The sequence below is a fragment of the Eupeodes corollae genome, chromosome 1, assembly GCF_945859685.1.
Source record: "Eupeodes corollae chromosome 1, idEupCoro1.1, whole genome shotgun sequence".
Classification (NCBI taxonomy): Eukaryota; Metazoa; Arthropoda; class Insecta; order Diptera; family Syrphidae; genus Eupeodes; species Eupeodes corollae.
This window is the reverse complement of record NC_079147.1, coordinates 128,225,367-128,249,705: the sequence shown is the minus strand read 5'-3', so window position 1 is coordinate 128,249,705 and position 24,339 is coordinate 128,225,367. Positions and strand designations below refer to the sequence as shown.

At 32.5% G+C, this 24,339-nt stretch overlaps 1 protein-coding gene and 2 long non-coding RNA genes across 5 annotated transcripts; all 3 read left to right on the top strand.

Moving 5' to 3' along the window:
- Window positions 1-11,878: 11,878 nt before the first annotated feature.
- LOC129941518 (uncharacterized) lies at window positions 11,879-13,261 on the top strand. 2 transcript variants are annotated; one of them, XR_008780873.1, is made up of 4 exons: window positions 11,879-11,987; window positions 12,054-12,195; window positions 12,249-12,482; window positions 12,553-13,261. XR_008780873.1 is itself a non-coding variant. In XM_056050191.1 (2 exons), exons 1-2 carry the CDS (start codon window positions 12,374-12,376, stop codon window positions 12,837-12,839), a joined length of 396 nt encoding a protein of 131 aa, XP_055906166.1. In that variant the 5' UTR covers window positions 12,215-12,373; the 3' UTR covers window positions 12,840-13,259. The 2 variants fall into 2 exon arrangements, 1 of the variants encoding a protein (XP_055906166.1); XM_056050191.1 differs by lacking the exons at window positions 11,879-11,987; window positions 12,054-12,195 and having other exon boundaries at window positions 12,215-12,482; window positions 12,553-13,259.
- Window positions 13,262-15,621: 2,360 nt separating this feature from the next.
- On the top strand, window positions 15,622-16,429 carry LOC129941521 (uncharacterized). Its single transcript, XR_008780876.1, has 3 exons — window positions 15,622-15,864; window positions 15,916-15,971; window positions 16,022-16,429. It is a non-coding gene; the product is annotated as an uncharacterized LOC129941521 (long non-coding RNA).
- A 51-nt stretch (window positions 16,430-16,480) lies between these two features.
- LOC129941520 (uncharacterized) lies at window positions 16,481-17,665 on the top strand. Of its 2 annotated transcripts, none has more exons than XR_008780875.1 (5): window positions 16,481-16,596; window positions 16,651-16,812; window positions 16,869-17,174; window positions 17,232-17,344; window positions 17,406-17,665. It is a non-coding gene; the product is annotated as an uncharacterized LOC129941520 (long non-coding RNA). The 2 variants fall into 2 exon arrangements; XR_008780874.1 differs by having other exon boundaries at window positions 16,482-16,596; window positions 17,252-17,344; window positions 17,406-17,662.
- Window positions 17,666-24,339: the final 6,674 nt, after the last annotated feature.

Below are 24,339 nucleotides of genomic sequence, written 5' to 3'. Positions count from 1 at the left end.
TTATCTTCGCTCGATTCGATGAAAGTAACATCACTGCTCACGATTACTTTTCTCGCCTTTTTGTCATACAGCCGATAAGCTTTGCTTTGCTCGCTGTATCCAACAAAAATGCACTCAACTGCCTTCGGTGCCAATTTGCTGCGCTGAACTTTTGGTATATGAGCCATAGCCTTACACCCAAATACCCTTAGCATTGACAAGTCAGGCTTTCGCTTCGTCCACCTCTCCTCTGGTGTTTCGTCTGTCATACGGAATGGTTCGACATGGAATACGGTTGATCAAATAAGCTGCTGTTGTCGCCGCTTCTGCCCAAAAATTGTCACTCAGATTACTATCGAAAAGCATACACCGAACTTTCTCCAGTATCGTTCGGTTCATTCTCTCAGCCACACCATTCTGCTCCGGCGTATGCGGTACTGTTCGCTGATGTAGGATGCCATGTTTTGCCGTGAAAGCATCGAATTGTTTGTTGCAATATTCGGTGCCATTGTCAGTGCGAAGTGTTTTTATTTTGCACCCATGTTGATTTTCAACAAATGTCATTAAGTTCTTAAAAATATCAAAAACCTCGCTTTTATTTTTCATCGGGTACAAGAACACCTTGCGGCTATAGTCATCTATAAATGTGACGAAATATTTTGCTCCTCCAAAAGAACGCGTGGGTAAAAATGCGACATCGCTGTGGACTAACTCTAGTACACTTGTTGCTCGGTTGTCACTTGCCTCAAAAGATGCACGTGTCAGCTTACCTTTGACACAAATTTCGCACTTATTGCCGTCACTACCCTCCGCAAAGTCCACACCAATCACTGCCGTCCGAATCTTCTTTAGGTTTGCATCACAAGTATGGGCCAAACGACGATGCCATATATTTTTGTCGGTTGCCATCATGGCAGTTGCAGATCGATCTGTGGAACAGTTTAATTTATATAAATCATTAACAAGAGGTGCAGTCGCAATTAATGATTTTGTTGAATCGTATATTCGGCAACTTTCTTTATCGAAGACCATAGTGTTGCCATGTTTAGCCATCTGACTCACAGACATGAGATTTGCACAGATATTTGGAACATGCAGTACATCTTTCACTGTGACATCGTAGTTTTGACGTGAACTTGTTCCAATTGACATTTTTATGTCCCCAGCTTGCTCCACAGCAAGATAAGAGTTATTACCTACGAGGATTTTATTTTGTATAGGTTCACGCACTTCTATCAAATTGACGTCACTCATTGTCATGTGCGCGGATGCGCCTGAATCGATGTACCAATCTTGTGACGAGCTTGATTGAGCCATGAAAGAACATATAAATAACGACTCGTCTTTATTCTTTCTGTTTGGACACTTGTTTGCGAAATGGCCTATCTTGTCACACACGTAGCATTTCACAGACTTGTGAGATTGTTTTTTTTGTTTTTTTGATTGAAGCGTTTCTTAGCATACAATGCGGTCTCTACACTTTCTGTGTTATTATAGGTTACTTCTATAATTGTTTTATTGTAGAGTTTTCGATTGCCATTACCATAGGACGAAATTCGTCCGACAAACCTGCTAACATAAGCGCTGCAACCACTTCATCACCAATCTCTCCTCCATAGAAGAACAATCCAGTTGCTGCAATCATACCAATTGCTTTAGCAAATCCACCCTACGACCAATACCTGTATCCTCGAATGCGGAACATATAAAATCCCATGCTTGTTTTTTTTTTTCCGTATATGTATAAAGAGCAGATGACAACAGCAAGTTCAGCATCTGAATCGCCATGCTTGTTTTGCTGTTGTGCACTTTTCCGTATATGTATAAAGAGCAGATGACAACAGCAAGTTCAGCATCTGAATCGCCAGAAAGTTTTTATCTGGATCTGTTTCTGTGCCATCGAAACATTTCCAGTGGCCTTTTGTGGCAAGATACGCTTTTGCCTCTACCTTCCACTCATCAAAATTTTTACGCCCTTCTAATTTCTTTGGTTTACCCATTGCAATAGAATCTCAAAGACATCTACCAAGTCTACCCAAAAATTTGCAACCAAAAAACCAAAATCTCTCGAAATGAACACGAATCCGTCTTATCAATTATTTAATCGTTACACTGGGCCCATAACCTCTTAAAATAAAGCTATGATCGATAAATAGTGCACAGATTACTTTACCAATATAAAGACGTCCGAGTACTTTGATGATTCAAAACTCAAAAGAGAAGAAAGTTTATTATTTTACATAAGATTAAATGACATTTGTAATAAGCTTTTATTATAGTTATCCGGATAGTGCTATTAGACTAAGATAAAAGAGTTGTTCAATAATAAATCAGAATAGAACTAAATGGAACACTATTATATTAATTATTACAACAAACAGTCCAATGAGAATTAGGACCTAGAAACATAAAACTCTGAAAGCACTACAACTATTATTTTTTGTATAATTAGCTGCGTTTATGCTTTTAATTTTCGCTCAGACCGTTGAAAAATGCAATAAAAACTCAGATTTGTTTCAGTTTTCAGAGTTCATCGAGAGTTGCGAGAGTTGCTGGAACATTGAAAACGAGAGTTAAAGAATGTAAACATGGATCATTAAAAGAAAACAACGCAGGAACATTGAAAACATTTTTATAAACTCATCTCTTTTTTACATTCCTATTTTATTTGAGTGTACTCGTTGTTTATTTTCTGTGATTTAAGTAGAGACTAAATAAAAAGACCATTAACTTGTTACTTCTGTTGCCAATTTTCATCGCATAAGATTTGTGAATAGGTGATAAGCTATTCTTACTGCTTTCCACTAAGCTAGTATGTGGCTTAAGGCTTAACTACATAAGCCGAAAAGTACTTTTGTACAAAAGTAAAAATATTTGTATTCTCGCTAGGTCAGTGGTTTTGTGAAAAGAATATACAAATTTGTTCTTCAACCAAAATTTAAGTCTTTTGCATCATTTTTATAAGTTTTCCAGTTTTATTATTTATTTATATCTTATCTTTCAGTTATATAGCGACAAGGAAAAATCTATGAGGGAAAGTTCTAACTAAGGTATTTCTGAAAGTGCATTGTGGTTTATTCATAGATGTTTGCTTAACTTTTTAGGCTATTCATAAATAAATGCAAATCTAAGTTAAGGGCTAAACCTGAATAACTATAAACATAGAAAATGCTGTGTTCAAGTAATTATTATCGCAACCAAATTTCATAATTAATTTTTTTGGTTTATAAAAAACCTTAAAAACTAAATCATGACAAATAAATGTTACGTTAGCACTAAGTTCCAGAAAATATCGATTAATACCGCAATTGCAGAAGATATGGATATTTTATATAAATATTCCCTGTAAACTGTAGACGTTTATTATTTCCGCCTATTATAATTAATTCGATGTAAAATAATTCAATGCAGTATATTTTAGATAAAGCAGCAGTTAATTTATTAGTTAAGATATTACTTTTGAAATAAACATAACATGCATTTATAAAAAACATATACTTGTTCATAAAAAATAAAGTCTAGTCTAAAAAACCTTAACCTTGGTACACTCTTTCTGAACACATCTTTTCTGGTTTTGGTTGTTAATGCCATCTATCTGTAACTCAAAGATAGAGAAAGGAAAAACAAATTCACCACGATCTGCCCTTATAACGTTCACCGTAATTTATTGACAAACAAACAGGCTAGATTCGAAAATTCTTTGGAACTTGGAATATTAATAAAATGGCTCGAAATGTTTATAAACGCGAATGTGTGAAAGCAAAATGTTCATATATTAAATCTAATATAAACTGTTGTGCTGGTGACCAGAAAGGCTTATGGAAGGTTTTGAAGAGTCAAATTCTAAAAACGGAACTTAATGAAATAAATAAGTTGAAAATCGAAAATCCGTCAATTAAAACAGAAATTGAAATTGCAAGAGCGTTTAGTAAACATTTTGTTAGAAGTGTCGAAGTTATTCATAATAGTATAGAACAAATTTTATACGTTGATAATATCCCAACCCATAGAAGTAGTTTCAAATTTAAATTGATCAGCATTCAAGAACTAGAACTGACAATAAAATATATAAATAAGAAAAAAGACTGTTTCGGACTAAATTGTAGTATAGCTCTAGATTGTTATGATGAAATTTTGCCAAAATTATTAATTTATCTATATTAAATGGTGAGTTCCCAGATAGCTGGAAGGAATCGGTTGTTATCCCGATTGAAAAAGTACAAAATCCAAAAAATTCTGGCGACCTATAAATATGCTTCCGATTTATGTAAAGTTCCTCGAAGAGATTGTGTGCAATCAACTAACGAACTTTATTGAAAAAGAAAATATACTGTGTTTAGAGCAATCGGGTTTTAGAAATGGTCACTCTTGCGAAACATCGATATGTTGGCTTATTAATGAGTGGAAAAAAGAAATTGATAGCGGTAAAACTATAATTGGTGTTTTTCTTGACTTAAAATGCGCGTTTGAAACTATAGACGGAAATATATTGATTGAAAAACTTAACAAGTATGGTGAAGTTGAACAAAAGTGGTTTAAAAGTTATTAGTCAGAAAGATTCCAAAAAGTGAAGATAAGTGAAACATTTTCCGAAAAAATAAAGGTTGACCTTGGCGTGCCCCAAGGATCGAAATTGGGTGTACTTTTATTTCTTTTGTATACAAACGATATCGTGAAAATTATATCTGATGTTAAAATGTCATTATTCGCAGACGATAACCTGATCTACGTTGTAGGATATGATTTCAAGTCTTGTGAAAGTGTAATGCAAAATCAAATTGAAAAAATTAACAAAAATAAATTAAAACTTAATTTAACTAAGACTTAATGTATGTGCTTAAATAATGGTGGTTTAAATGTCAATATATTTATAAATAGTCAACTTATCGAATGTGTGGATGGAATAAAATACCTCGGTGTCTTTATCGTCAATAAACTCAAATTTAGTCAACATGTTTATAATAAATGCGCTAAAATCTCTAAAAAGATCGGTTTTGTCAAAAGAATTCGAAATTATATAACTTTAAATTGTGCATTAACTATTTATAATACGATAATATACATGTCAAATATTGAAAATTTAAGAAAACTTCAAGTATTATAGAATAGAGCAATGAGAACAGTGCTTAAGTGCGAATATAGAACACCTATTTATGACATGCTTACGGTCCTCGGATGGTTAAATATTGAACAAAGACTTAAATTTAATGCGCTTGTGATGATTTTTAAAATAAAAAAATTAAATGTATTTAAGACGGAACGTGAGCTATATAACAAATTCGTTTTATAATCTAAGGAATACCGGTGTTTTTAGACTTCCATTATACAGAAGAGCTGCAACCCAAAACAATCTACTATACAAAGGAATTCAACTTTTTAATAGCCTTCCTAATTTCTTAAAGACTGATCAAAACCTAAATAAATTTAAATCTTTATTAAACATCTTTAAAAAAATAATGCTGTAAAATATTTTAAGTATTTTTTTAAATATAAGATATTATTGTTAAGAGTTTTTTAAACTAATAAATCAAATAAATAAAAAAAAATTGTGAAATATTAGAAAAAAATTTATAAATCCGCATGTTAAAAAAGAACTCAACCAAGATTACTGTAAAATTATTAAAAAAACAAACAATTTAACGGACCTTTTTACTAAATATAAAGCTAACTGTACAAAAATCAAAGTAAAAAAAGAACCTATAGAAATTGTTAACCTATAATATTGTATTAACAGGAAATAATATTGTAAATGAAATACATAAAACTAGCAGGAATCAACCTGGTTCAATTTGAAAATAATATATCAATTGATGGAAAATTGTATTTTAAATTAAAAAAAACAAATATTAGAACATATTTAGTTAAATTAACCATCCCAAATCCAAATACTCGAGTACATTGCTTCACAAGACGAGAATCTTATGTACACAACCTTAGATTACATACAACCATTTTTGTCCGTGGGGAATAAGTATAAAATATCTATTTGCATATTAATCTACTCTGCCTACAAGATTCACCGGTTACTGCGAGTGTATCAAACGAACAAGGCGAACATACCTGATCATGATCAACAAGTCGCAATAGAAATGGAAAATTTTAAGGACAACTCAAGATCAAGAGTACAGGAGACGTTAAGCGAAAGACTGGGACAATCTTCTTCCGACCAAGGGGAGAGTTAAGACATGGTTACCACATGGGTCAACAAGTGCAGTATATAAAACGACACCAACCCCAAAATAAGATCGGGATTATCGAAAAATGGATAATTGATAAAACAAGCCAACATCATCTGCAGCAGATAATGAAATCGTTGATAGATACCACTATCCGAACCTTCCACGAGATTACGGCGACCACAACGAGCAGTCTGTATGTGTCAATGTAAAACTAGTAATAAGTTGAATTTTGAATTAAATATATTTTTTATTAAAAATATCTGGTTGAAAAATTAATTTATCATGTAGAAAGTTAAATAATATATGGATTTTCACTGCTTTGGCATTGTCTTATGAATTTTTGTTTTGTTTCTTCAATTTTATTTTTAATGGCTATGGCGTAAGTTTGTTGGTACAATTTTTGGAGATATTTGCAACTTTTTAATATGCATTTAAGCGCATTTTCTATAGGCGGGAGATATAGTGAGTGTCAGGGCCGGACAAAGCATATGTGCAAAATGTGCCGATGCACATGGCGCAAAATTCTAGGGGCGCATTTCCAGGAGCAAGAAAATGTAATCTGATCTTACGCAAACAACTGTCCTAAGTTATCTCTTGCGCACTAACTAACATTTCTTTCATTCTTGCATTCATTGAAAATTTAACTCAAGATATCGCAGAACTAAAAATTATACCTACCTAATTTTCAAACATTTCAACCTGTTCATACAAGAGAAAAAAGAAAATATGTACTGTGTGTGTTTTCGATACAATAGCCGTGTTTTATTATCACCATGATCTGATCAGGATCATGGATTTACATGCACTACAACAACAAAACGAGATCCTGCTTTATGTTTGGATCTCATTTTGTGATCCAAAAATTAGTTCTCTATTTCACACAAGGGGTAAATTTCACATTGCAAATGTTGGTACTACTGCCAACAAATTAAAATAAAAACTGTGTTGCCATTGTATCATTTTTATCTACCCGAAATGAAATAAATCACCATGGCAATGTAATGTGTGTCAATCAAAGAGACGAAATCCAGCGTCTTGTTCTCTTGCAGACTTGGCATCTCAAACGTCTCTTCCACCACCAGCGTCTCTACCGCTAAATCAAACATCATCATCGGCCACCACGCCAACCTCCTCCAACACAACCACCAGCCTACGACAAAAAGATCTAACAACAACAACAAAAATCACTTTGGAAATGGTGTATGCGAAAGTAATTGCCATCGAAAACTTTCAACAAAATCATCTAAATGCACTCACAACTAAAAATAAAGAGTGCGAGGCAAATATAAAAGCTTTGGAACGAAGGGTCAACAACAGCTATTAGCCAACTGCATTGATATTGTTAACGTTCCCTGTGACAATACAGAATCATCGAGCACTGACATCGCTCTAAAAATCTTTCGTGATGGACTGAATATTAACATCACTGAGGCAGATATCGACCACTGCTATATAAAAACAATACACCGAAGCAAAGCTTCGGACGATGGTTCTCCAAATTGCAATGCAACAACAGCAGAGGCGACGACGACGGCGGCGGCAGAGACAGTGGCAGCAGCAAAAAACACAAACAAAATTTTGCATGTGAAATTAGTCTCTCGTTATTTAAAAGAGAAAATATTAAAAGCAAATCATGAAAAAAAACACAAATTGAAAACATCCGTATGCAGTAACCGAGCTTTGGAGGAGAAAATGTACATCAACGAAAGCCTGTCATACAACACACGTCAACTATTTAAAACAGCAGCAGCAATTAAAGTTTCAAAAAATTATAAATTTCTGTGGACACGGAATGGGATCGTTTACATGCGTAAAAAAGAGGGGGATAACTTTATCAAAATAACAAGCTCTTCTGACCTTATTAAAGTGCAATGAGTTCTCAAAATTTTTCGAATCTCCATGTAAACATTCCATCCTACCATAATAATTTAATTGTATGTAATAATGATATTAATATTCCCAATTCTGAAGAATCTTTTTGCATTCACCAAAATATCCGAAGCTTGCGTCAAAACTTTAATGATTTCTTAGTTCATGTTCAATCTCTTGAAAAATTGCCATTGGTTATAATAGTTAGTGAAATCTGGATTTATGAATATGAAATAGGTCTATATAATATTGATGGATACACTTTGTATGCCAATTGTAACGAATTCTACGCTGCTGGTGGTATAGCAGCGTACATAAAAAGTGAGGTTGTGTGTGATCACTCAAAAATTGAATTTATCAGTGCGGATATCATACGAATAAAATTTACTTATAAAAATAATTGTTATGCAATTATCTGCATTTATCGTTTACATTCTTTTAGCAAAAGTTTTTTTATTGAAGAGTTTCATAATGTTTTGAATAATACCAAAGATACAAATTTAATTGTTGCAGGTGATATAAATATTGATCTTTTGAATGAAAATGATAACGATACAAATTGTTATATGTCTTTGATGTCTTCATTTGGGTTAAAAAGTGTCATAAATGTGCCAACCCGAGTTACAAGTTCAAGTTCAAGTTGCCTTGATCATATTTTTGTGCGATTTTACAAAAATAACAAGTCAATCTTTTTTAGTGAAGTGCATGACTACAAAATAACTGATCACCGTTTATGTGTTTTAAAAGTTCGTGAGAACCATACTCCACAACAAATCGAGTTGGGAAAAATAAAATATGAAATAGATTTTGGTATTTTTCGTCAAAAACTAAGGTATGAATTTTGGGAAACTGCTTTATCTAAGAGCGATCCTTCTGAAGCGTATGATCAATTCATATCCATATTAAGTAGACATTTAGAGAGTTCTAAAAAACTATTAAAATTGTCAAACAAAATAAAACTCTTGAAGCCTTGGATGACACATAGTTTGCTAAAGCAAATAAAACTTAAAAATAGCATCGCTAAAAAATGCAAAAGGCATCCACTTAACCTAAATTAAAAAAAATATTATTCTCAGCTCTGCAAACGTGTAAAAAAACAACTTCTGAGGCACGCGATTCCTATTGTAAAAACCGCTTAAATCAATATAGGGGCGATGTGAAAAAAGAATGGAGAGTTGTTAATTGTATTTTAGGTAAGCAACATAAACCAAATGAGATTTCAAACATTCTATGCAATAATGTTGTTACTTCTGATCCGAATATAATAGCGGGTAGTTTTAATGATTATTTTGTAAATATCACCGATGCTCTGAAACCTCCTGAACCAAACCACCTTTGCTGCAACTGCACCATCGCTGATAGCATAAAAAAAGACAAAATGGAAACTAATAGCTTCTACTTTCAAGAATTTTCCCCTGGAGAAATACATATGCAAATTCAAAGTTTACAAAATAAGAAATCTTGTACTAGGGATGGCATCTCTGCGGTTATCTTAAAAAAAGTATCTTGGGAAATTGTTGATATACTATGCTATATTTTCAACTTAAGTATAAGTTTTGGGAAGCTCCCTAATGCATTGAAGATTGCAGAAGTTATCCCAATTTTTAAAAAAGGAGATCATAAAAATATAGCTAATTATAGGCCTATCTCCCTGCTTCCTACGTTTTCCAAACTTTTTGAGAAGTTAATTAAAACACGCATGCTCTCATTTCTCGAAAAAATCAATTTTTTTTCCGAAGTTCAGTTTGGGTTTCGATCAGGTAGAAGTACGGAAGATGCTATTTTAAAAGTAAGTTGTGATTTATACAAGGGTATAAACGAAAGTAGTACCCGTGGCATGATGGTTAGTGCGTTGGACTGTCATGCAAGGGGTCTTGGGTTCAATCCCTGCCTGTGCCACCTTAATTTAAAAAAATTAATTTTCGCGGGTACTGCGTCTTGCGAGGAATTGACAAATTCTCCAAGAGTAATTCTTGTCATGAAAAAGTGCTTTCTCAAACTAGCCGTTCGGATTCGGCCTTAAATTGTAGGTCCCTTCCATTCCTGACAACAGTACTCGCACACAGGAATGGTTGAGAGTTGTAAGTCACTAGGCCCTGGTTCACAACGGACTGTTGCGCCACTCCATTTGATTTTGATAAACGAAAGCCACTCAACGATGGCGCTGTTCATTGACATGACAAAGGCATTTGACATGGTCGATCATGAAATACTTTTAAGTAAGTTATATAATATTGGTTTTAGAGGTATAATATATGAATGGTTTAAATCATATTTGATTGGAAGGGAACAAAGAGTATTTATTAATAATGTTTTCAGTAATGTGCAAACATTAAAAAATGGTGTCCCACAGGGCTCTGTTTTAGGACCTTTACTTTTTTTAATCTACATTAACTCGCTGTTCCTTCAAGATTTTTCTGGAAATCTTATAGCCTTTGCAGATGATATAGCATTTACTTACACTGTTCCGACTTATTTTCAATGTCTTGCCAACTTAAATAAAGACTTACAATTACTTAGGGTGTGGTTTGCATATCATAAACTAATTATTAGCGATAAAACAAAAGTTATGTGTTTCAAGCTAACAGATGACTTTCCTAAGGATTTTGAGTTGTATTTCCACTCGTATGATTGTCAAAAATTCGTTTTACCCTTGCATGTATGTGGTAGATACAATTTTTTAAATAATAACCAGTGTTCCCCAAACTGTTTTCAAATTGAACGTGTTGACTCATTTAAATACTTAGGAATTATTTTCGACAGTAATCTAAACTGGAAATCTCATGTTAATTCACTTAGAAATTATATGAATCTTATTACGCGTAAGACTTATCTGTTAAAACCATTTTGCACTAAGAATGTTGTAACTATGATCTACTACGGACTTACTCAGTCTAAATTGCAATACGGTATAGTTAGTTGGGGGGGCACTTTTATGAGCACTTTTAGACCCATTTTAATTGCCCAAAAACATATTATTCGTATTATTTGTGGTAAAAATCAACGTACACACAGCTGGCCTCTTTTTTGCGAATTAAAGATACTTCCGTTGCGTCACCTGTATGTTTTTAAGGTCTTAAAAGAATTCTATCAACAAAGTGGTAATATTCCCAGCAGAAATTCTTCAATATACAATTTAAGGGTCAACAATTTAGAACTTGTCAGCACTTCGATTGCACATAAAACACATTTTATGAACTTCTATCTAATGACATCGCGAACTACTTTCAACAATCTTCCATTTGGAATAAGAACAACAAACAATCTCAACTCTTTCTTAAGAAAAATTAAAGAATGGCTTTTCACCATGGATATGAGCGACATTGAATTGGTTTATAAAGTACGACAGTAAATGCAAAAGGATTCTTTTATTTAAACCAATTTTTCAACTTTCTTTAAATTAATTGATATCTAAATTTTGTATTTTTGACTTGAATTAATTAAAAATTGCAGAAAAGAACAACTGAAAGTACCCCACGTCAGTTTTTCTCTAGTATGCTTAATTTTAGCCGGCCACTCAACACTGACATACACATGTTACTGAATGGCTCGGATCTTATTCTCTTTTTTTAAAACTTATCTTCTTGAGTATCTAAAAATATTGTTATTATGTTATTCTGAAGTGAAAATTGAATAAAAAATGATTGAAATTGAAATTGAAAAAAAAAAAAAAAATATTTCTTAAATCGATAGCGAGAAACGACATATTTATTTAATTTTATTATAATCCTTAAAATAATGACAAATTTTAACAAAACCAAGCATAAATTGGTGAAATTAAAATAAATAAATGCTAAAAAAAGTATATTGTACAAAAAGCATGTTTTATTTTTCTCTAAAAAAAGAACAAAAAAGTAACCATTGAACGAAATGTTCATAAGGCAACTCTGCCTTAAACGTCAAAAAAGTAATTAAATTCGTGTATTCTGCTGCAAAAATGGAAGCCAATTCTAATAAATTGTAAGTTTTTATTATTAAATGAAATAATTTTAGTCTAACATTCATCAAATTTGATTTTTATTTTAGAACAAGAAGAACATGGACAGCAGAAGAAACCAAAGCGTTTCTGGATGCGTACAGCAAGAGGCAATTTGAGTTTGAAAGTGCCAAACTCAAAAAATTTGCCATGTAAAACGTTTTGGAAGACCTAATTGCACTGGGAGTTTTGGTAATTTCAATAAGTTTAATGATTTTGTTCATATTTTTATTTGTTTTCCACAGACACAGCCAACAACTGTAGAAATGTTGAAAATTAAACTAAAAAATCTATTGAGGTCCTTTAAGACCTCAATAGACAATAATAAAAAAAAGGGGCATCTCTCATCCGAGCTACATTCGAAGCGGAGATGATGGAAATCTTCGGCTCGCAGCCCATTATAAACAATAGTCATTCCCTGAATTTATCTGACAGACAAATTCAATGCCTGCCAATGGGGAGCTTTTCAACAAAAGAAGGTATCATCTTTGCCTGTACAAACATATATATGTGCATAAATAAATACAACATTTTTTCTTTTGTCTATAGATTCAAGCCCGGCAGCGTCTATTAGTTCACCCACACCAACAACATCTGCCAGTGCAATGGGGAACGCGTTGGAATGCCCGACAGTATCTCCTGCGGCAACGTCGAAGAGAATGGGCCCAAGGCAAAAATACTGGCAGATGAGAGAAGAAAGGGCTGCCGGAAAGTATCAACTTTTAAAGGAATATACTGCCAGCAAATTAAAAAAAATGGACGAAGCGGAAAAAGGAAAAGAAGCAAGGTTAGTAAGGAAAGAAAAATTGCTAAGGGAATTATTTAATAAACCATAAGTTTTATTTGAATTTACATAAAGCTGTGGTTCATTAAGTAATTCTTTTAACAACTATAAATTTATATGTTTAGTTTCTTTGTTTTATATTTTTATATTTTTAATGTCAATATGTTCCTACAAGTGAATTTTTTGTGATTTTTAGTTTGTATGTAAATATGTTCCTAGAAGTGAATTTTTTGTGATTTTTAGTTTTTATGTAAATATGTTCCTTTATATACATTTGTTGTGATTAATGAAATGTGGTTTTTTGAAATGTATGTAATAGGTTGTTTCTGTTTATTTTGAAATATATGTTATATGTTTATTTTGAATGCAGTGAATTTTCTTATTTTGTTTTGATGTTTGTTCAAATGTATGCATATGCATAAATAAAACACGCTAGTACTTTTGTGAATGAATTTTTGTTTATTTTAAATTTAATAAAACAAAGTTTCTTTAAGTAAAGGAGAGCGCAAGTTCATTTTTATATTTTAAATTATATTTCTATTGATTAAATCTTCCATTACGATTGTAGCCTAGAACTATTTGAAGTTCCAGAATGAACATCAAGATCTGGAAAAGAGTCAATCTGATGGCCTTCCTCTAATTCATCGTTGTTGTCCACACACATGTTATGGAGGATGCAAGCGTAGATAACTAAGTTCACAGCAGAATTAATATTTGTTTGTTCCGTAAAATGAAGAATTCTTTGAAAACGAGTTTTAAGTAGACCGAAAGAATGTTCAACTACGATTCGTCCAGAAGAATGTATTTCGTTGAACTTACGTTGAGCAGCAGACATATTTCCATTGTCTTTAAAGGGCGGAACAAGCCAGTCAAGACATGGATAGTCAGAGTCTCCGAGAAGAAATGAATTGATAGGAAAAAGCTCTTCGGTCCTTTCGCACGCGTCCCTATATAGTTCCGATCTTCGTAAAAGGCGACTGTCGTGCAAGCTCCCCGGTTCACCACAAAAAACGTTAATAAACTTTTTTTTAGCATTAACAACACCTTGAAGCAAGATGCTATAACTATGCTTTCTGTTGAAATAGTTCTCTTTATTTAAAACGGAAGCCTTGATTTTTATGTGCGATCCATCGATACAGCCCAAAATGCCTGGTATTTTAGTTTTGGCTTCCATTGCTGCCATATTTTGCCCAACTTCTTCTCTGCTTGGCCATTTAATATATTCATACCCGATGGATATGAGCCATACTGTAACTTTTTTAACTACATTCCACTCGGTTGAACGTGATATGCCAAATAAATTAGATATTTCGCGGAACGTGTTGGGATTTGCAATATACCATAGAAATATATCTTTTTCGGCTGAAATTCTCGGCAGCCCTCTTTTTGGCGTGGAATCGCAGCGTAGTAATAAGCTATACCGATCTAGAAATTTTTTTTAAAAAATTGCATGAATATGTATGCATGTAATAAGAAAAACTAATTGTATACCTATCAAAACGTTCACTGTTGTTCTTTCAAGTCGAAAGTGGATTTTAAAATTCGCATCGCAATAATTACGAATTATATCCACAAAATTTTCTATTTTTTGGTGATTCGATGGAATATTTTCAGATGATGAGTCTGAGCTTGTATCGAATCTGGCCAAATTCGAAATGCTTGATATGCTGCTATCATCGCTTTTTGTTTGTTTTATTTTGAAATGTCACTTTGAAGGAAGGAATTTCACACAGATACCAAACTTGAAATAATACAAATATGATGATTCAAAGCTGTTTTATTATCATGATCTGATCCGGATCAGATCATGGTGATAATAAAACGCGGCTAATGTTGGCATAACTTTTTTTCAAGTTCCACAACTAGGTGGGATATTAAAATATAGAGGAAATCATAATTGCAGAATCGTTATGAAATAATTTTTTTGATTTTACATTTATATATATGTTGCCTGCTTATTTGGTTTGATATCTTAGAAAATAAAAACAAAACTAGTAAATATTTGCCAAGTCCATCCGTTAATCTGTCAACTGGCATATACTCGTAAGTTTTAGAAAATACAAAAAAACAGTTTGATTTTAATGCATTCCGATGAAAAATTTAATGGTTAGGTATGTTCAATTAACCGAGCGTATTGCTATTTCCCTAGAAATACTAAATATGTTTCATGAAGCTTCATCATTGCGATCTCAATGGAAAAAAAGATTTTACGCTGATGAATGTCCTGAAAGTATAATAGCCCCGAAAAAAAGATTTAAAGTACATTTTTTTTCAAAATACTTAAAAAAGCCATTCAATCAATTACAGAAAGGTTTGAAAAGATTCATCATCAACACATCAATTTTTCGTTTTTAATAGATACAAGCGAATGTTTAAAAAATTGTTTTAAGAGTTAACCGTTAAATTCCGTGGGAAATTTAATAAATTTTATTTTTGTAGAAGATTATTTTTTTAAATAATAAATAATTTTGAAGATAAATCCGAAAAACCGTATGTTTCTTTATCCTGCTGCTAGAGTTATTTTATAAACTATAAGATATACGAAAAAATTCAGCAAAGCTTTTTTAATAAAATTTAATGAGCTTTAATTTTGCTCAAAAAAAAGTTTTTGATACGACAAACAGTTTTCGAGATAAACGTGAAAAACTGAAACAAACTCCATGTTTCTCTTAACTGCCGCTAGAGCTCAAGTCGGATTCTTGGGGACTTTTTTTACTGTTTCCACTGTCGTCTGCTTTGAGTTTCGGTCGTTCCCTCTACTATATGTGTTACTTGAGCTATCAGTTATCCTATTACTACTTGGAAATTGTTCATCATTCCTGTCATAGAGGAAATATATTATCTAGAGTCCCGACCGGTACCCGTCCTACCTGAAACACCCTCAAATTTTATTCGAGGTGAACTCTCTCAAATTCGAGGTAAACTCTCTCAAATTCGCTATCGGTGAATACATGTGAGTGGAGAAAAAAAAAGCAAAATGGGGGATTGGGCTTAAAAGAAACTTATGGAATTTTTGTGACCTGTCAAAAATGACAATCAATTTTGCAAAACAAAACAATAGGTTTCGGATTTTAAGAGTAAGTTTTTGTTAATTGTTTTGATTTTTAATATTATTTGATATTTTTCAGACCAAAATTCTTTATGATGAAGAGGGTATATACAAGTTTACTTCATTGAATAAAAAGTAAGTCAAATTGCAGTGAAGGAGGTGCAACAATAATCAATTTTTTATAGTCTATCTTTTCATTTTAGATAGTGCGAATAACATACTCTCATACAGGAAGCAATTTCCCTAAGAAATCTGTAAGTCCAAGCACACAAAGGGCTGATTTGCCGGAAGTTTTTTTGTATATTATATTTCTCTTAGCAAAATACTTCTCAAGGGCCATAGCTGCCTCAGGCGTTGACGGTGGAGGTGTCACCATCTCTACCAATAGTCAAACGCATTCAATGCAACAAAACCATCAGCAACAACACTACCAAGTCAATGATGCAAGTTTAAGTTTTGCCATTCAATATTCGACCGTTAACGCCTTACTCCCAGCAGCTGAGTGTTGGTGTTGAAACAAAATAACAGCACCAACTGGCAACTCAATATTCATCAGCTGCCAAGAAATAAAATGCGAGCCGTTCAAAAAAAAACGACGATGTGTAAGTAGGAATCAAAACATTTATATCGTGGTCAACTCCCTTAATCTTCATCTTCTAGGTGTAAGGAGTACTACCAGCTGGTAGCTCTGCAAGAAAAGCAGTAAACATGAATACAATCGAAACAAGACTCCAAAATCGCATAAATTCCAACCTTGACTGTAAGTGAATCAAAATATTAAATCTAAAACGAATACAATCATTTTGCTCTTAAGGATCGCACTGGCTTAACGGTGGCAATCATTCGGAGGCAAATGACCTGGCCCGACAGGAATCCCCAAGAAACCAAACAGATTCAGATCAGTCTCTCGACAGCTACTGATGATGTCGGCGAGTTGAATCCATCGATTTTCACACAGAAAATCAACATCAAAAAAGTAAGTCAACTTCCATTTCAGATATCCTTATATAATGAAAATTAACTTCTTTATAGTCACGACAATTCAGCAGCGTCATGGTCAACCTGCCGATCAACCATTCACAGTGAACAACCTCTATTCGTAGCGGAAGCGATCTCTGCGTTGTCGACAATGCGAACACAATGTCATCAAGCCGGAGTACCAACCGGGGCTCTTACATTGCAACAGTGCGCGGACATCAGTGTAAATGCGAGGCAGCGGCTACTGCTGTAGACGAAGCTGACACCGCCTACATAGAAGAGGTGATACGAATGCCGCTTTATAAGGAACTTGTAGCGACAATATAGTACCTCCTAAATGATGGGAGTCGGAAATCATTGGTAAGCCTTCTTAAAAAATGAACTATAAATAAATTAAATACAAAATAATCTGAGCAGTTTTGTATGTACTATTTTAGAATTCCCTGAGTCAACTTTGATTCGAGATTTCCTTATATAATGAAAATTAATTTTTTTATATAGAAGGCTTATGATGGCAAGACAACTACAAAGTAAGCTTCACATAAACCACAAACTTTAAAAGCACTACCTAATTGATGTGTTTTTTTTCAGCAACAAATCGAAGCGGTATTGCAACAAATCCTGAAGTGAAGATGATTATAGTCGACGACATGCTTTCAATCGCATCCTTAATAATCAAGGTTCGCGGCGCAGCTAGTTTTTAAATACATTTGTAATTATTTTTCAAAATTGTATGTAATTTAGTATAATTTAATTTTGTTTTAAATTCAACGCTAATAATGTATTTGCACTTAAAAAACAATATCTGTCTGTTAAAATGTAACTTCTTGTTTTTGAATAAATAAAAAAGATATTAAATGTACTTTTTTCAAAGAAAAATGCTTCTTTCTGGTTTTCCCAAATTTGATCCGCTCAGGTCAATTATCAAAGCGGATTATTCCTTTTTTTATTCTCATAAGTCTCTATTTGACTTTACCTGAAGTTTTGAAAAAAACTAGATTGTAATTTTTGTGTGGACATAAATAATAAATACTTCGTTTAATTTTTTATGCTGATTACGAAACCCAACTCCGATTTTACTTTATATTAGGTATATTATTTATTTTTGTATTTTTTCAATATATTACATGAATTTGATGTAATAATCTTAAGACTACAAATTCGTTATAGGAAATAGTAAAATATTGTAAAGGAAGAAAATATTGAAGGCATATATTATAGATTTTAATAATCATAAAACATTTGTTTTGAAAAAAAAACTATTTTATAAAATTGATAGCTTCGAAAAGCCCTTTATGTATGTATATAATAGCTTTCTAATTACAAACAGGATAATATCTCAAGAGCCTAAATTGATAGATTAGATTTAAATTAGAAAAAGAGAAAATTAAGATAGTTCTTATTTTATTATTTATAAACACATCCTCACCAAATACATCACAGAGTTGCAAAAAAAAATGTAAAAGAAGATATTCAAATGTGAATTTCTGCTAAAATAACGAAACAGATCAATTGGCGAATCCTCGGTGGTAGGTACTGTCTTGAAAAACTGACTGTAGATTAAATTAACTATTGTTCACATGATGAGGAAGGACTTGCATACACTGCGATCTTTCGCCTATCCGTAGCTGGCTGAGAGAAGTGCTTTGCATTGTAACATTACGTGAATGTGCTACACACGCTGCAATTGATTCAACTTGTATTTGGCTTGGCTATGAATGCCCACCAAGTAAAGAGAATCCTCAACTTTATAGCAACTCTCGAGTTCTCGACTTGTATAGCTAAGCGAAGCTTTCAGTCTTCTGCGACATTGATCCCTTCGCTGTAATCGGCCTTTCTCATTCCTACAGGGTTACAAATGAGGATATAAGCCATCAGAATAGAGCGATTTGATTGCCAGGAACAAAGTCTTGTAGAGAAGTGTAATTTTAACTAAAAAACAAAACAAAAAAATATTCATATAATTTGAGTCTAAAATTAATATGAACACATTTACCTTCAATTTGTACATATTCACTCCAGAATAAATATGTCGACGTTGCTGGCTTCCTACTCTGGGCTTCCACTTTTCTTGTTGCAACGTTATCCTTGGTTTCTTTTTTATCTGAGGATTAAATTAAATTCATTACATATTTTTATTTCAATAAATTAATATTTTTGTTTTACCTTCATTTGCATTATTGATACCTACTGAATTTTGTTTTGTTTACATTTTCGTAGAATTGTCAAAATACTCACCTCCCTGTTAATCTGTCAAAACTTGACATAACTCAAATTGGGCCACGTTAGCATTACAGTTCTAGGGCGCGCTTATACTTTCAGCACGATTTTTTCTGTTTTTAGCGAAATTTTTCATAAAAACCATAAAATTTGTGTGCCAAAAGCATTTGAATATTATTTTTAGCACAGTTTTCACTAAAAAGAAGTTGTAAAATTCATTTTTCTAAAAATATTGCATTCATTTTTCAATTTTTGAATTCAACGGATTTCTTTTTTGAACGTCTGAGTTCACCTCATATTGTTTTCCCCCTAATTGTGCAAACTTCACCAAAAGCCCATAACAACTACATAGAATCTGGATTTTCCCATAAGAAATGCACGGGAGAACTAACACATGCTTATGCTAACGGGCAAAATTCATTCAATTTAGTTTGTAGGCCGAAAGAGAGCAAACCCATTAAGTCGGGACTCTAGATAATATATTTCCTCTATGATTCCTGTTGTAATTAGAATTTGAATACTTGGGCTTCTTTTCAAAGACATTTTTCTCTTGAACTTCCTTTTTACTATTCATGAACTTAAAATTTGTATAATAATTTCGTATAAAATATGCAGCGATGCTTCTAATTTCACATTAGTTTTATTCACAATGCAATAACCTAAGGAACCTGGCACTACTTTCTATTACCCTCTGAATAGCCGCTTTGGCAGATAGCCATCGTCATTCTATCTGTACAAAATGAAGAATATTCTGAAATTTATCAGCTATCTCAGCTAAGTTGTCATTAAGCTCTAAAATACTGTTTACCTTTAAAGACATAATTTCATTGGTGAGTGTCATCTGGTCCTTTCTAGGTCTGTAATGAGTTTTCAGCCTTTCCTCGCATTCTTTACAGGTTTCTCGTGGATTGATTTTTAGAAGGTTCTTTGCTGCTCCAGAAATTGTATAATGGTAAATTATTCCAAAGGCTGTCTTTGTCTTTTATTCACCATTTAAGTTTTTGTTTTTGTTGATGATGTCAATGAATGATGGTAATTCCCCTGGTTCTCCTTTGAAAACTGAAATGAATACCAACTCTTTTTGGATTCTGGTTCACGATCTCGAATTCTGTACTATTAATTATGTCAGCATAGTTATACACTGTTGAAGTTGTTCTTAATTTTGAGCCATTTTTTTTTCTTTAACAACTCTTTTCTTGTTTATTAAAATCACTTCAATTTTTTTCTATTTATTTGCTTTGACTGATTTTTAGTGTGCTAAATCACTAATTAAAAAAAAATGTTTATATTTTTGTTTTGTTTTTTTCTTTCCCAAATCTTCCGATTGTTAAATTCAATAGTAGAGATAGGAAAGTAATTCCAAAATAAAACAAATTTGCTTAAGTTTCGTTTATTCACGATTTGTAATCTTACTTAAACCGCTTCGTTTCCACTGTCTTCTTTTTTTTTGCGTTGTTTCGTTTTCGGGTCTTCTTTGGTTCAGGTCAAACAATAACTGAATCTTTATGTTCTATTCTTATGTCTCTAACTATAAAATAATAGCTGACATACGAAAATACTTAAAATCATGATGACGGCATGGCGAATACAATGCCATCGTTATTATAATGTACATATGTACATCGGTGTCGTCGTACGATTGAAAACTGATTCACCAGCACAAATATATTCCAAACAATTATTGTATATTGGGAACGGTAAAGCAACCATTTTAACTGGAAAGTTTAAAGGAAAAGTGGTCCTGTTGCCTCGTATAGCAATGATACCATCAGATTCTATCATACCCTTCAGAAGGTTACAGTTTTCGATTCGTTGAGCTTTTGCCATTTCTATTAATAAGTCTCAAGGCCAAACAATGCCAATTTAGGGTTTAAATTTTGCAAATCCATGTTTTTCTCATGGGAAACTATGTGTTGCATGTTCACGTGGAGGAAAACCGCACGTAGCTAAATGTATTTTTTATTAAAATAATACATATTTTTGTTGGAAGATTTTAAACACCAATCATACGGAGTTTATCCTTCATGGTTATAGTTTAATGCCATTATTCTTTTCTCGCCATGGTCTAGCCGTTTACGTCCGTAATGATGTTGGCTGCCAGCTTCTGCCACAGCATGGCCAATGTTTTAATACAAATTTCAATTACAAATTTCAAATTTACTGTTCAAAGGCGCATCATTCATACTTGTTTTATTTATCGCAGCCCAAGTTTCGATAGTAATTCGACCTCAAACGAATTCAATTCGCTGTCCGACTATATCAAGAGAATTGTATCTCATTTTCCATACAGGAGATTGTTGTTACGGGCGATTTCAATGTCACAACAGACAACATCCCAAGGAAGGTATGTCGAGATTTTTGCTGAGTTAAAACACCTCATTAGTTTACGAGCCAACTCGGATTCTTGATGTTGCAGGTCAATCCGCCAACATTCTAGACTTGTTTCTTACCTCTGATCCTAATAAATATACTTTCAGTGTATTATTGCCTCTAGGCACATTAGGCCATCGTGTCATATCTGACAATTTCTCATGCTAAAAAACACCAGTAAAAGTTAAAACCCCTACCAAATGAGACGGTCTCAATGAATTCTTCAGGAACTTTAACTGGTCATGGGCCCCAGCAAAAATACTGGGAATTGTTTTTCTGAACTTTTTTTTGATCAAAAGTCACTTTCGTTATATAAATAAATACGAATTTAGGAAAATTTCTTTTGCGGCTTTTGCCGTCAAAATCTGTACAAAAGTTCAAATGAAAAACTTTAGATCACTGAACACACTTCTGTTCGCATAAAGTAATCGTACACGACTTCATATTATGAAGACATATTTTAACCCCACACTATTTTCAAACGCATAACATTACATTAAGAGATTTAATGTTCATTCGAGGTTCCGCCATTTTGCGTAATGACAACATAATTTTTATAATAATGATACTGATACCAAATGTTTGTAACAAAACGCATCATAAAATGTTATTGGAACCTATTCCAAATAAAAATTATTTAGAATTAGATATACCTTATAGAGAAATAATATTGAGTAATGACATCTGGTACGATTACACATAAGTATAAACAAATTTTATTAAAAAAGGGATAAAAGAAAATTAATGATGAATGTATAAATAATTTATTGAAAGGAAACCCAACTTGCAATCTTATAATTATTATTAACATCGCCATTGAAATAAAACAATTAAACAATAATTTACAATTTACAAACAATTGACATATAATTGTGGCACACATGAAATTGTATTATTTGGCAAAACCTTAATTAATTTTGAAAATTGTAAACTAAATATTAATAATAATGTTTATGAAAATATATTTATAAACGAGAACTTTTTAAGATGTAAAGGTAAAAAATATATGTGTAAACATAAGTTTACCAGAGCTCCATTATGAAAATATTAAAACACAAAAATTCTTGAAGAAATCAAGGTCAATCACTTTATATCAAACAGTTTAACCTTCAGTACGATTGTAAGAATATTAATTGCATTATAACCATTATACTTTTGCTCCCTTTCAAAATAAAAACAATAAACAATGTTATAAACGAAGAAATTGATTTTTATTAAAAATAAACAATAATATTCAACGTCTCACCGAAGAAACACGCGATCATTTAAGAAAGAGGGGAGTTAACGTATTCGCATTACATTTAAAATGCCACCGAAAAGTTAAGATTCATCATATCATATCTTTCAACAGAAAATACCTCACCGTGCATGCAGCATACAGATACCCATTCGTCGAGTCAACGTCGTCAATCGGAAACAGATCAATTTCATGCACCCACGCAATTGTACTATCGATACGATTGATTAATGTAATTATTTTAAAATGAATATTTTGTTAGTTAGTTTTTAGCCGTTACCCATAAGGAATATGAGATCAAAATAAAAGAGTTGTTTTATTTCTTTTTAAAAACATTTCCCGGCAACATAAGTAATTAATTCGTACATACGCATGAAACGTCGAGAAATGACACAATTTTCAACTCGATAAATCAGACCCATTACAGAAACTTCCTAAGGAAATTTCCAAACAAAAATTAATACTTAGGCCCAGCTAAGTGCTATGATATTAATAATATTTACTTTTAGTAATTAATGATAAAAACGTTTGTTTTCATTTAACGTGTAAATATAAACATCAAAAGAAAAGATTTCCCAAAAAACACAAAAATTCATTGCTGTTTCGTAAAAAAGAATCTAAAATTAGGTTCTAAGGCATTCTTAGCAGAACCGTTTATCTTTTGTATTTGGAGCCCGATAAATAAAAGATACACATATTTAAACTTAAGTAACCTCCAACAATTTAAAATGGTTTCTCATGAAAAATGCGAATATGGTGATAGATAAATGACACAAGTTATATGCAAACAAAAAATAATCTTTAGTTTGATCAGTAAAGTTATAGACCTTAAGCCGGACGCAAAGTTTTTGAGTCCAGTGACAACCAAAATTCCTTAATGAGAATGAGTACCTAGATATACGCATCATTATATTAAATTCAACGGTCTGATGGCAGATTTCTTTCAGCCGTGGTTGCGGGTAATCTATTAACTTCAAATAAAATCAACTGATTTCGAAAATGGGTGTCCAAGACGCTTTACTTTCAACGTTCTGTTTGCCAGATGCAACATAAGGTTTTTCAAATGCATTTTTAAACTTAAGACCCCGATAACGTTGTTCCTATAAGGTACAACCAAAATAATTATATGCCAAACTATCAGAAAACTTCCCGTCACAAATATGTTTGACCAAGATGTTTTGGTTGCAGAATTCTACTTGCCAGTCGCACTTTAATAGTTTTTCTTAATGTGTATGTTAACATAAAACCACAAGATCTTTTTTGCTATATCAGAAAAATTTTCCTAATTAGAATGGACATCTAAGATGATTTTAGGGCTGCATATTTAATTTTAGGCAAAACCAATCAATACAAACATCAACAAAATAAAACAAATGATAGTGAAGACATTGATTTTTGCTATAAAATCAATTTTTAAATAAATTGTTTGATTTTCATTTAAATAAGTGATGTTATGTGATCGGAGAAAGTTCTCTAATAATCTCTTATAAAAAAGTAGTTGTGGTTTTAAGTTAAAAATGCATTTGAAAAAGTTTAAAATGCGTATGGCAAGTAGAATGCTGAAAGTAAAACATCTTGCACACATAGTATTAAGAGACCAATAGAATAGGACAGATTGAAAAGCTAACGCAGTGGTTTTGCCAGCGTTGAAGAACACCTCTTCAGGACCAAAGCGGGGATACTATTTGGGCCAGCGGA

Excerpts from the sequence above, each read along its gene's own strand:
- LOC129941518 (XM_056050191.1), top strand. The coding sequence starts at position 12,374 with ATGATGGAAATCTTCGGCTCGCAGCCCATTATAAACAATAGTCATTCC. Across the intron at positions 12,483-12,552 it reads GAGCTTTTCAACAAAAGAAG|ATTCAAGCCCGGCAGCGTCT; the intron begins GTATCATCTTTG and ends TTTTGTCTATAG.